Source organism: Sus scrofa, chromosome 9 (genome assembly GCF_054392235.1).
Source record: "Sus scrofa isolate SSC_HxYL_T2T_F1_AM1 chromosome 9, Sscrofa_HxYL_maternal_Yorkshire_Landrace_v2.0, whole genome shotgun sequence".
NCBI classification, from domain to species: domain Eukaryota; kingdom Metazoa; phylum Chordata; class Mammalia; order Artiodactyla; family Suidae; genus Sus; species Sus scrofa.
This window is the reverse complement of record NC_139391.1, coordinates 20213004-20227274: the sequence shown is the minus strand read 5'-3', so window position 1 is coordinate 20227274 and position 14271 is coordinate 20213004. Positions and strand designations below refer to the sequence as shown.

The 14271-nt window shown below is 36.7% G+C and overlaps 1 protein-coding gene across 2 annotated transcripts in view; it reads right to left on the bottom strand.

The window, feature by feature from the left end:
* Positions 1–14271, bottom strand: part of HIKESHI (heat shock protein nuclear import factor hikeshi) — a 41872-nt gene that overhangs the window by 25432 nt on the left and 2169 nt on the right. For both annotated transcript variants that reach the window (XM_013979233.3, XM_084975608.1), the window contains exon 2: positions 12542–12779. In XM_013979233.3, the coding sequence (XP_013834687.1) occupies positions 12542–12779 (238 nt within the window). The remainder of the gene's footprint in view (positions 1–12541; positions 12780–14271) is intronic.

Genomic DNA, 14271 nt, shown 5'->3' with positions numbered 1-14271 from the left:
GTACACCACCAAGAGAAAACTCTTAAGGTAAGCTGTGGATTCTGGGTGATTATGATACGTCAATGTTAAGTTCATCTTTGGTTAAAAAAAAGGAAAAAAATTTACATCAGTAAATGATGTTGATAATGGGGGAGGACTATGCATATGTGGGAGCAAAGGTATGTGGGAAATCTCTGTTCCTCTCTCAATTTTGTTGTAAAGCTAAAACTGCTCTAAAAAAATAAAGTCTAAAAAAAAAATAAATGAATTGTACTTGTATATACCAGTAACAAATGACTGGAAATTTGTTTGGGGGGAGGGGGTGTCAAAATGCCCAAGAAATAGGTAAACTATAACCTATCAACAAAATGTAATACTATCTTAAACAAGTAGAAAAAAAGGACCATATACTCTACATCACTGCTTCTGAAAACCTTTCTACTCGCATCTTTTCCTTTTAAATAAACATGAAAATCTTATCTTCTATTTCCACTCCATCCCACCTGGATATCGGAATGTGTCTGTTTCTCAGTCTACTTGGTAAATAGGAGAGAAAAAAAACTAAATATTTAACACTTTTTAAACATAAAAAAACTTCATAACCCATATGAAATAATACTAAGAAAAAACGGCAGAAAAACAGCAATTACAAACATATGAACCATATATGTATATAAACAATGGAAAGGAATATAACTGTAATTTTCTTCTTTAATTTGCTTTGGGAGGTGAAAAGACCTATTACATTTAAAATAGATCCTAATCCCTGCTCAATTTTAGAAACTCTCCAAAGCTTTCTCGATCTCAAGAATCTCAACAGTAAGTTTAGGAATTGGATTAAATTATTTTTAGAGCCTTCTATTCTAACATTTCATGGCTTATTCTGTTTTTATACTTGGCAAGGATATGCTCTATTAGTTTTTTTATGTAGAACCAAGTACACGGTACATTTTTTATGACTCTCTAAAAGCTGCCATCGCTATCATGATCCATTACCCACATTCAGTACCCTTTCTTCAGGCCTCCGGTATCATTTGTTTTAAAGGCCCTTCTAATCTAGGAATTCAGTTCCACTTATAGGTGTTTCTTCTACAGAAATATAGTGCTAGCAAATGCATACAAAGACACGTGTAAGAATACTTATTGTAGCATTGCCAATAAAACAATAAAAAAATGGAAACAATCCAAATTTCTATAAATAGGGATTCATTAAATAAATTTCGGTATTATCATATAACAGACAACTGTTTGAAAGAGGTAGATCTATATATACTGCCTAAAATTTAACAGACTTTCTTTTTCTCTGAGCAAAATATTTAATTTCTCTGACATCTAGTCCCTTGAAAACTAGAGGCTGATAATACCCACCTCTAAATGTTGTTAAAGATTAAATAGGTAATACACATGAAAGCGTAGTGCAGTGCATGAGCAGATGTTCAATGTTACCCTCTTCTTCATCCTTCAAACATTACAAAATCTTTGCAACTGGCTTCTCTGGCTCTAATCTCAACAAGATTCCCAAGCCATCCCAGACAATGATTTTCCTAAAATATCATTTTAAAAAATATCATTCTCTTGCTCAAGCACTTGCCTACTAGGAAAAAAAAAAATGTAAAAAAAAAAAAGAAGAAGAAAAGTAAATTCCACATAGCATAACCACCATACAACAGCTCGACTTTACCTTTAAACCTTACCCCACCCCTTGCTTCCCAAATAGAAGTCTATCATGCTACCTTTAAAAGTCTCCTCAATGTCACTTGAAGGTGAAGTGTGCATTACTACTTTCATGACTCTGATGATTTCCAACTGCAATTCCCATCCTCTACTTACATCCCATCCAAACTTATTCACACTTGAAGTTCACGCTCCAGTCTAACCTTCCACAGAACCATTTTCAATTATCTAAGCTCACTAATCTGTTTCCTTTAAATACAGTCTTGGAGTGACTTTAATATTCACATTCATTTTCTCTCTCTCTCTCTCACACACACACACCCCACCAAGAACCTAACTGAAAGCAGGGTCTTTTGAAATGTGTATGTTAAGACAAGGTCTTTACATAAGCAAGTACTGTTTTCCTCCGTAAATTGTTTAATGGAAATGTCTAAGTAAATGCTAGCTATATTTCCCAAGCTTTCACAATGTAAACAGACACCTTAAAAATCATGATATAGCAAAAGACCTATAGTGCCCACAGCCACCACTTTTAAAAATATAAGTCCCATACAAATTTTGTTAATATTCCCTTTTATGTGCTAATTTGAGTTTGCAAACAATGCCTATAAAGAAAAGAATCTAAATAGTACTCTCGGTATTTCATAATTTTTACTAAGTTTTTGATTAAATGTCTCTTTCACACTATGAACACCAAGCACAGCATCCAATGATAAAAACTGCAAGAGGCTCATTTAAACGTCCCCAATTCTTTAACTACCAAACTATGTCTACTAAGCTTGTGCCTTTTATTTACTTTTTTAGGATGTCTAGATCCCATGGAGAGAAGAAGAAAGGAAGAAGGGAGGTTTCTTCTTGTCTCTTAATATCAAACCCTTCCTTTTAGATTTTCAAGATTAGTCTTATCCTAATTCTCAACCATCTGCCTGGATTGTTCCAGCATCAGCCTAAAAGAATATTAATCATATAACTTCTTTTCAGAACCCAATAGTCTGAATTTCCTCTTGATAAAAATAAAATTCACAGTAACTGGTTTTAAAACCCCCTACCAACTGCAATTCTCCCAAAAGAGCTCTCAACCTTCTCCAACCAAAACTTTTTTGTGCAAAATTAATAAATCTGTTCATCATCTAGCAGAGAACCAAACCGCAGAATTGCCAAATTTTAACATGAAATCTGCTTCACTTGAACTAACCTTCTACCCTCCCTACTCCCACACAATTCTGCTAGATTTTTTTATTTAAGAAATTCTTGGTTTGGAAGTTTCCTTGTGGTACAGTGTTGCAACTGTGGCACAGACTACAACTGTGGCACAGACTGCAACTGTGGCACGGGTTCAATACCTGGCCCGTGAGTGCAGCCATATATATATAAATTTTTTTTCCCCCTCACTTCAATCACCAACTGCCTAAAGTTACTTCACTAAGTCTCTCTTTCACCCTGAAATGCTGGTTAGCTAGTTTTGAGCAACCTAATAAAACATAAAGGGCATCTCAAAGGTTCAAAAATATAAATCCATTACAAATCCTACTTCTTTTATTTTAATAGTACATAATTCCCTAATACGAATAAAAAGTCTAATCTTTTCTGTATAAATTAAGAATTCTAATACTTGCAACATCCAGAAAGTGCATTTCCAAACATACTAGGAAAGAACCACCCAAAACAGTTTAATAGCATTCTCATTTGTTTAATGTTGATATTCACTAGGTCTCTAAGTATTTTAAGCTGCTTTATTTTTCTTTAATAAAGCATTGTGCTTTACTCAATACAAATAATGCCTTGAAATTTCACTTTGTTTTCAGGATAAAACCATCAAGAGCCATGCTATAGTGGAAATGATGAGAAATTAATTTTTAAAAGGCAAGAGAATAAAAGAACTAGTTTTTTTATCATAATGGAAATAAATCCATTTTTCTGTAATGGATTAAGTATTACTTTGGGACAGGGTTTTGAACTGTTTTATCTAATTTCACAACAGAAAACACTGAGTAATCACTGCTGTTAAAGATTTGGTTAGAGCAACTATATTAATTCATTTTCAATTACTGAATTTTCTAGAGATTGGATGAGATAACGCAATAAGAAAATATCTGAGAGTTTTATGATTTCAGAATGAATGGCCACTGCCCCGAACCTTTGGGGCATCACAAAAGGGAGGGAGTTCCCTAGATGTCTAGTGGTCAGGACTCTGTTTCCACCACTGTGGCCGAGGTTCAATCCCTGGTCTGGGAACTGAGATCCCTTATTAACCTGCTGCACACCACGGCCAAAAAATAAATAAATAAAAGGTAACAGATAGCCAAAAGCAATGCAAAAATTACAGAAGGCACTTTTCACTATTCCCAAGGCATCTCCTGCAGGGAATATAATGATGATCATAAATGAAAAAGAGGGGGGTTCCTGTCATGGCACAACGGAAACAAATCCAACTAGGAAAGTTGCAGGTTCAATCCCTGACCTCACTCGGTGGGTTAAAGACCTGACAATGCCGTGACCTATGGTGTGGGCTGGCAGAGGTAGCTCCGATTAGACCCCTAGCCTGGGAACCTCCATATGCCACGAGTGCAGCCCTAAAAACAGCAAAATAAACCAAATAAAATAGAATAAAAATAAATGAAAAAGAGATGTTGCACCCCTTTCTCACAACTCAAAATGCTGGCTAAGCTACAGCAAAGACAAAAGAGAGTAAGGTGAAGACAAAGACACTGATAATCTAATTAATATGTCTCCAAAAACAACCAATGGATCCCAGCATACAAGATGGTGGCCAGTATTAACCTTGATCAATGCATATGAGTCTGGGTACAAAATAAGCCTGCACTTTCCAACTATGCAAAGGTTAACAGTTGACTAACAGCCTATTGTTAACACAAAGAAAACCCACCACATTATGTGTAAGGCACTGTTACCATGCTCCAAAGGCTCCACAAATACAAACCAAAAATACTCTCTCTTGCCCAAAGTTAATTACTCCTTTGCCTTACTGCTTATTACTATTAATATTTCCGGAGTTCCCGTCGTGGCGCAGTGGTTAATGAATCCAACTAGGAACCATGAGGTGGCGGGTTCGGTCCCTGCCCTTGCTCAGTGGGTTAACGATCCGCCGTTGCCGAGAGCTGTGGTGTAGGTTGCAGACGCGGCTCGGATCCCGCGTTGCTGTGGCTCTGGCGTAGGCCGGTGGCTACAGCTCCGATTCAACCCCTAGCCTGGGAACCTCCATATGCCGCGGGAGCGGCCCAAGAAATAGCAACAACAACAAAAAAGACAAAAGACAAAAAAAAAAAAAAAAAAATATTTCCTAGTATCCATCTAATCTTCTAGTATATTTCCCTAGTGGTTTGTTTAAAAAACTGTATTTCCATTTTTTTCCTTTTTAAATCAATACATATTCATCAAATATCTATACAAGTATTCATTTATAAGGAGTTCACATTGTGGCTCAGCAGTAATGAACCCAACTAGTATCCACGAGGACACGGGTTTGATCCCTGACCCTGCTTAGTGGGTTAGGAAGCTGGTGATGTAGTGAGCTCTGGTGTAAGTCACAGACATGGCTTGGATCCTGCGTTGCTGTGGCTATGGCATAAGCCGGCAGCTGCAGCTCCAATTTGACCCCCAGCCTGGGAACTTCCATATGCCACACATTTGGCCCAAAAAACAAAAAACAAAAAAAAATAAAATGGAATAGTTTGAGAGCTCCCAAGTGAATATCAAGTGAACATGCTTGATGACGGATGCAGAAAAATGTCACTGCTTCCTCTTTTTAACAACGGTGTTGGAATGCTATGATATTCACTTGCCCACACCCCCCCTGAAAGATACAACTTCAACCCATACCCTGCATTAAATACAAAAATGTACTCAAACTGGATCCCATATATAAATGTAAAATCTAAAAGTGAAAAATATCTAGGAAAAAAACTTTTATAACCTTGTGTTAGGCAAAGGTTTCTTAGATACAACACCAAAAGCAAAATCCAGAAAATAAATTGAAAAATTGAACTTCATCAAAATGAAAAACTTATGCTCTACAAAAGACAGAGAAGAAACAAGCCAAAAATTAAAAAAAAATTCAAATCACATACCTAATGAATAACTTTTATCAAGAATATATACACAACTCTCAAAACTCAGTAAGAAAACACCCCCCCCCCCCAAAAAAAAGAGGATTTCCTGCAGTGGCTCAGCTGGTTAAGAACCTGACTAGTATCTATGAGAATACAGGTTCATTCCCCAACTTTGCTCAGTGGATTAAGGACCCGGTAGTGATGCAAGCTGTGGCACAGGTTGCAGATGAACCTTCAATTAGCCTGGGAATTTCCATATGCTGCAGTTGTGTCCCTTAAAAAGGGGGGTGGGCGGCAAAGATTTAAACACTTCACTAAGAAAGATAGAGAGCAAATAAGCACTTGAAAAAGTGCTCAATATCATTAGTCATTAGGGAAATGCAAATTTAAAACCTAAAGGGATACCATTATTCATCAGTTAGAACGACTAAAACTAACCATGTGCTGGCAAGGACAGGGAGGAACTGGAACTTCCATATATTGCAGAATGAAATATAAAATGGAACAACCATGTTGCAAAATAGTTTGGCAGCTTCTTTAAAAGTTTAACACAGAAGTACCATAGGATCCAGCCATTCCACTCCTAGGTATTTATCTAGCAGAAACAAAACCTTATGTCCAGAGTTCTCCTACGGTGCAATCTGGCATTGTCACTGCTGTGATGTGGGTTCAATCCCTGACCCGAGAACTTCTGCGTGTAAGCACCCCTCCAAAGAAACCATATGTTCATATAGATTTATAGCAGCTTTATTTTTATAAGCCCAAAACTGGAAACAATCCAAATGTCTATACAAGTGAATGATGGTAGACTATACAACTACCCAGCAATAAATAGGAATTACTATTGTAGCAAGACACACTACAGCATGAATGAATGTAAAAGTAACCATTCTGAATGAAAGAATCCAAGCAAAAAAGAATATATATATTGTACATAAACTCTAGAAAATATGGACAATTTTACAGTAACAGAAAGCGTTTATCCTGCCTTATGCCACTACGCATAGGTAGCCAAATAGTAGATATACAAGTGTCTCTTTACAGCTAATAAAAGACAATTAGAATATTATCATTTTGAATTAGCATTGTACATAAATTGCTGTTAGTTCCCCCAAAGATAACTATAAATATATATATAGTTACATATATTTGTTATTTATATATCCTGATCAAAGAACACACCATTGCCTATAATAATCCTACAAAAAAAAGTTAAATGCATTCAAATGAAACCTCAAACCTCTAAATCCAACTAATTTACTGGAAATTATACACAATACATTAAGTCTCTTTTATAAAAGATATTTGACTTATCAACCAACTAATCGCAATGTAGGGACCTTACTATGTAGGTACTGACTGAAAATATTTTAAAACTTTAAAGCATATAAACATAAAACTTCTGAGACCATTGGAAATATGAACACTGATTAAATGCTCAATTCAAAATTAAAGAATTATTGGGAGTTTCCGTCGTGGCGCAGTGGAAACGAATCCGACTAGGAACCATGAGGTTTCGGGTTTGATCCCTGGCCTTGCTCACTGGGTTAAGGATCCTGCATTGCTACTGCTGTGAGCTGTGGTGTATGTCGCAGATTCGGCTCAGATCTGGCGCTGCTGTGGCTCTGGCATAGGCTGGCAGCAACAGCTCCGATTGGAACCCTAGCCTAGGAACCTCCATGTGCAGTGGGTGTGGCCCTAAAAGGACAAAAGACAAAAAACAAACAAACCAAAAAAATTAACAAATTGTTTTTAGATATTATAACAGTGTTGTAGTTATGTTTCAAAAAAAGGCCTTGTCTTTCAGAGACACATACAAATATATTTACAGATTACATTCTAAAACCTGCTTCCAAATGAGAAGAGAGAAGTGAGTGGGAATATAAATGAAATAGTATCATCCATGAGTTGATAATTTTTTTTTTAAACTGAAGAACAGCTGATTTACAACATTGTGTTAGTTTAGAGTATACAGCAAAGTGATTCAGTTATGAGCTGGACATTTTTGAAGCTGGGTGATGACTACTGAAGGGTTCAATATTCCATTTGGTCTGCTTTATATATCTTGAATTTTCTATGTGAAAAGTGTTTAAAAATAAGGATACTCTGTTGAATTCACTTTGTAGCTTTTTTATGCACATAAATAAATAAAATTAGCTTAGGCCACATTTCCTCTTTCATACTATCCTCATCCTTTTGATGAGAGATTATATTAGTTTTAAAATCTAAACTAGATAACTTTACCACTTTTCTTATTCTGATGGGTTTATATAAGATATGAACAATCTTGGCTTCATAAAGGTTTAGTTGAACTTTGTGAAACCATCTGGGCCTGATAGTTATATGTAGAAGAGAGTATATTTTTAATTATTTTGTAATTTCTTTACTGATATTGTATCTACTCAGAATTTAAACTTATTCCAGAGTCAGTTTTGTTTAGTACATTGTTCTAGAAAATAGCCAATTTCACCTGTTTCTTGGTTCTCAAATGTACTGGCATAAAATTTCTTGAAAATTTTACCTAATCACATTTAGAGTTTTCCATTTTCACATTTTCAGTAACATTGATCGGGTCTCCTCTTTTTCCTAAACGTATCTTTACAGTAGTTCATTATTTTATTAGTCTTTTCCAAGGATCAGATTTTTATTTCACTAAGCCCCTCTACTGTTTCTTTGCTTTCTGTCATTAATTTCAATTCTTAGCATTATCATTTTTTTCATCTTCTTTCTTTGGGTTGATTACGTTAAATGCTTAGCCCATTCATTTCAATCTCTTCTCGCACATACACATTTAAGCCTATGACTTAATCTCTTCAGTACTACCTTATCTGCATTCAAAAGGTTTGATATGTGATGTTTTACTTTGTTTTGGTTTCTGCAGAAGTTTAATTTCCATGGTCTTTTCTTCACTGACCCATTAATTATTTAAAATACTTTTGAATTTCTAAACATAACAGTGTCTTATCTCTTGATTTGTAATTACCTACACTGCTGGGTTACATACTGATTATCTTCCATTTGCTACAGCTTGCTTGACATTCTGTGTACTTAAAAGATGTGTATGATCTAATTATTAGTTTCAGGGTTCTATAGGGTCCATTAGCTCAAGCTTGTTAATTCTTTATTTAAATTTTTCTTCTTTACTAATAATATATTTACTTGACATGTTAATTATTAAGAGTTTTGTATTCTACATTCTGGATTCAATTTCGTGTTAAAGTACAACAACCGTCAGTAGTTCTTCTAGTAATGGAATATGAGTAGTAAACTCTTTCATCTCCACATAAAAATACACTTATTTCTCCTTCACTGCACAATGACAGTCTTGAGGGTTATTTTATTTTTCCTTGGCACATTGAAAATACTTATCTATTGATTTTTTACCTCTACTCATGCTGTTGATAAATCTGCTAAACTAACTGCTGTTCAGTTAAAAATGACTTGTCTTCTCTCTGGTTCCTTTATTACTTTTTCTTCATATTTAGTATCCAATAATTTCACTAGAGTGAACTGAATTGTCCATAATTTTTTCTACTTATAGATTATCTATTTATTTTTAGGCACAGCCACAAAAAAAAAAAACATGATTTGATAGTGACTATTTCTTAACTCTCCCAAAGACTCTTCAGAATACCACACTACATGTTTAAGATACTAATTCATTACTTACAGTGGATGCCCTGGAGCAAGGATTCTCAAACTTTAGAAGGTAACAAAAACACCTAGGGAACCTATTTAAATACAGACTACTGGATACCACCCAAGTTTTCTGATTCAGTAGGTCTGGCTCCTACCACAAATCTGCATTTTTAACAAGTTCCCAGGTAATGCTGATGCTCCTGATGAGGGGCCCATACTTTTAACAACTGCCCTAGGGGAGTTCTCCTTGTGGCCCAGCAGAAAGGAACCCTATTAGTATCCATGAGGACGCAGGTTCAATCCCTGGCCTTGTTCAGTGAGTTAAGGATCCAGTGTTGCCATGAAGTGCAGTCAAGGTTGCAATAGCTGCTCGGATCCCGCGTTGCTGTGGCCGTAGCTGTGGCTGGCAGCTGCAGCTCTCATTCAACCCCTAGCCTGGGAACTTCCCTATGCCGTGCTTGCAGCCCTAAAAAGAAAAAAAAAAGAACTGCCTTAGGGATTAGAGGTAATTATCCCAGAGAACCCTCACGGAGAAGGGATATAAGAATTTGTCCTGCTTCTTAAATTTAGAGATTAGTATTCATCATCAATCTAAACAATTTTTACCTTTTTTCCTTTCAGCATATGGAAGTTCCCAGGCTAGGGGTCAAATTGGAGCTGTAGCTGCCAGCCTAAGCCACAGCCAGAGCAACGCCAGATCCCAGCCATGTCTGCAACCTACACCACAGCTCACAGCAACACTGGATCCTTAACCCAATGAGCGAGGCCAGGGATCGAATCCGCATCCTCACGGATGCTAGTCGGGTTCATTACTGCCAAGCCACAATGGGAACTCCAATTTTTAGCTTTAAATATTACTCTCTCCCATTTCTTCTCATAGAATTCCAACTATACAAATAATAGCAGCTAAGGGTTCATCATCTGGCCAGACCTGCTCCAGTTTATTCTTCACAGAGTCCTGAGGCTAAAAATGACATTTCATCAGATCATTCCTCTACCCAAAATTGTTCACTGGTTCCTCTACACCTACAGCAACAGTTCTTTATGGGGAGGGAAACATGGACACGCTTCAGAGTACATTCAAATTTTTAGCATTTACATTATGTTTATACCCTATTACATGTACTATCAAACAAGTCTGTGATCTGAGCATGTTAAAAATTGCTAACCTGGAGTTCCTGTCATGGCGCAGTGGTTAACGAATCCAACTGGGAACCATGAGGTTGCGGGTTCGGTCCCTGCCCTTGCTCAGTGGGTTAACGATCCGGCGTTGCCGTGAGCTGTGGTGTAGGTTGCAGACGCGGCTCGGATCCCGCATTGCTGTGGCTCTGGCGTAGGCCAGTGGCTATAGCTCCGATTCGACCCCTAGCCTGGGAACCTCCATATGCCGCGGGAGCTGCCCAAAGAAATAGCAAAAAGAGACGGAAAAAAAAAAAAAATTGGCTAACCTATTAAATTCACATGAGCCAGTGTGATTTATAAACTTTTCATGATCTATGCCTGCTTATCCTACCCTTATATATCATGGCTTATGCCCTTCTGAGCACACCTTGATTTCAAACTTTCATCATTACACCCATGTTACCTCCCCTTAGAAAAGACTGCCAATATTCTGTCATAGGCCTGACAAAAACCTACTTATCTTCTCAAGAGAGCCAAGAGCACTTCCTCCAGGAAATTTTCCCCACCATACTTTAGTGCTGATTGCTCCCTTACCTATTCTCTCAGCACTTTGTACATCCACAATTCCTTTTCACCCTTCTAATAACTGGTCCACAGAACTATCTTCCTTTATAAGAATATGACCTAGCTCAGGCAAGAACTTAAATGGTGTCTTTAAATTCCTACCATATGACCCAGCAATCCCACTCTTGGGCATATATCTGGATAAAACTTTCCTTAAAAAAGACACACGCACCCACATGTTCATTGCAGCACTATTCACAATAGCCAAGACATGGAAACAACCCAAATGTCCATCGACAGATGATTGGATTAGGAAGCTGTGGTATATAAATACAATGGAATACTACTCAGCCATAAAAAAGAACAAAATAATGCCATTTGCAGCAACATGGATGGAACTAGAGACTCTCATCCTGAGTGAAGTAAGTCAGAAAGAGAAAGACAAATACCATATGATATCACTTATATCTGGAATCTAATATACAGCACAAATGAAACTTTCCACAGAAAAGAAACTCATGGACTTGGAGAACAGACTTGTGGTTGCCAAGGGGGAGGGAGTGGGGTGGATGGGGAGCTTGGGGTTAATAGGTGCAAACTATTGCCTTTGGAATGGATTAGCAATGAGATCCTGCTGTGTAGCACTGGGAACTATGTCTAGTCACTTATGATGGAGCATGATAATGTGAGAAAACAGAATGTGTACATATATATGTAACTGGGTCACCATGCTGTATAGTGGGGAAAAAAAATTGTATTGGGGAAATAACAATTAAAAATAAATAAATTAAAAAATTCCTATAGTAGACACTCAAATGTTTGTTAAATATATAAACATGTTGCCTATATAGAACTTTTCCTTGGACTATATGGATTATTTCTAGGAGAATATGTTATTTATAGGCTAAGATTTTTATGTTTGTTTTTATCTAGACTTCCAAGATTTTTATGTTTGTTTCTATCTAGACTTCAAATGGTACCTAATTTCATTCTCACATTTCTATACAAAATACTCAAACATCAAGGCAAGGATTATGCCCCTGTAAGATCTAACCTCTGCAATGTCAATATAACCAAAAGAACATTGAAAGGGTATCAAATCTAAGAGCTCAAAAATCTTCATAGAAAAAAAAAGACTCGTATTTCCTATACAAGCCTACTTGGTTAATCTATTTAAATACTGATGTGCATATTACAAATTATGAGATGATTCCTCTCATTATTTATTAAAACACCCAATTCTAAAAAAAATTCTTTACAAAGGTATACATGACACACAGAAAACCACAGTGAGTGGTTCCTTCCAGAGGCAGAGGATGGGAGTGTGAGGTCTCCTACTGTTTTTCAAATGCGTATCATTTGATTTTTTAAAAATAATGTTACACATTAGCAATCAGAAAAAATATAATGAAAAGTGAAAAAAACCCATATTCTATGTTATACTACTTAAGAAAAAATTTAATTATGAAACTATTTTAATGTATTATTCTTACCAGATTTAAGACCTGAAATTTTGAAGATGGCACTTGGTTTCCCATTCGTGACAAATCCTAGGAGCTGCCATACTGGCATTCCATTTGAATCAGGATAGGAAAAGTAGACAGATCCTCCCATTCCCTCAGGAAATGGGATTGTTCCCAGCATAAAAACCACAACATGGTTGATATTTTCATAATCGGGCAAGTCAAAAACAAATTTATCCTCTGCCACTTGCTGTGCAGCTGTTTGCACCTAGAAAATAAGAAACTTGTTTTAGTTCAACAGTTTACTACGTTTCTATAGCCCTTTTAGTACTGCTGTAAGCGTGTACCAAAAATAGTCAATTAAAGTCATTATACCAAATGTAACATTGGGTCAATCTGACAGTCAAATTATGGAATTACCAAATGCACTAGACAGAGAGCTAATTTTAATAGAAAACCTAAAAAGATACATTCAGCCTTAAAGTGATTTAATGAATTTAATCTTTTAAAAACATACCTAAATTATTTCAGAAATGCCCTGAAAGGACTTTACTTCAATAAATAAATCATTACGGCTTCAAAATGGTATAAAAGTGAAAGACTGTTCGCCTGTTCAATAAGCGGTGCTGGGAAAACTGGACAGCCACATGGAAAAGAATGAAACACTCTAACACCATACACAAAAATAAACTCCAAATGGATTAAAGACCTAGATATAAGACGAGACACTATAAAACCCTTAGAGGAAAACATAGGCCAAACACTCTCTGACATAAACGACAGCAACATCTTCTCAGATCCACCTCTCAGAGTACTGACAACAAAAACAAAAAGAAACAAATGGGACCTAATCAAACTGAAAAGTTTCTGCACAGCAAAGGAAACCCTAAACAACACAAAAAGACAACCCACAGAATGGGAGAAAATCTTTGCACATGAATTAACTCACAAGGGATTAAAAACACCTTCTGCAGCTCCATACCAAAAAAACAAATAACCCCATCAAAAAATGGGCAGATCTAAACAGACAGTTCTCCAAAGAAGACATACAGATGGCCGAGAAACACGTGAAAAGACGTTCAGCGTCACGCATGATTAGAGAAATGCACATCAAAACCACTCTGAGGTACCACCTGACACCAGCCAGAATGGCCATCATCCAAAAGTCTACAAACAATAAGTGTTGGAGAGGGTGTGGAGAAAAAGGAACCCTAGTACACTGTTGGTGGGATTGTAAATTGGTGTAACCACTGTGGAAAGCAGTATGGAGATTCCTCAGAAAACTCAACATAGAACTACCATTTGATCCAGCAATCCCACTCCTGGGCATCTATCCAGAAAAAACCATGACTCGCAAAGACACATGTACTCCGATATTCACTGCAGCACTATTTACAATAGCCAAGACATGGAAACAACCTAAATGTCCATCAACAGAGGAGTGGATCCAGAAGATGTGGTACATATACACAATGGAATACTACTCAGCCATTAAAAAGAATGAAATACCAGCATTTTTTGCAACATGGATGGACCTAGAAACTATCATGCTAAGTGAAGTCAGCCATACAATGAGATACCAACATCAAATGCTTTCACTGACATGTGGAATGAGAAAAAAGGATGGACTGAACTTCTTTGCAGAACAGATGCTGACTCACAGACATTGAAAAACTTACAGTCTCCAGAGGAGGCAATTTGGGGGGTGGGGAGATGCACTGGGGTTGTGGGATGGAAATCCTATAAAACTGGATTGTGAC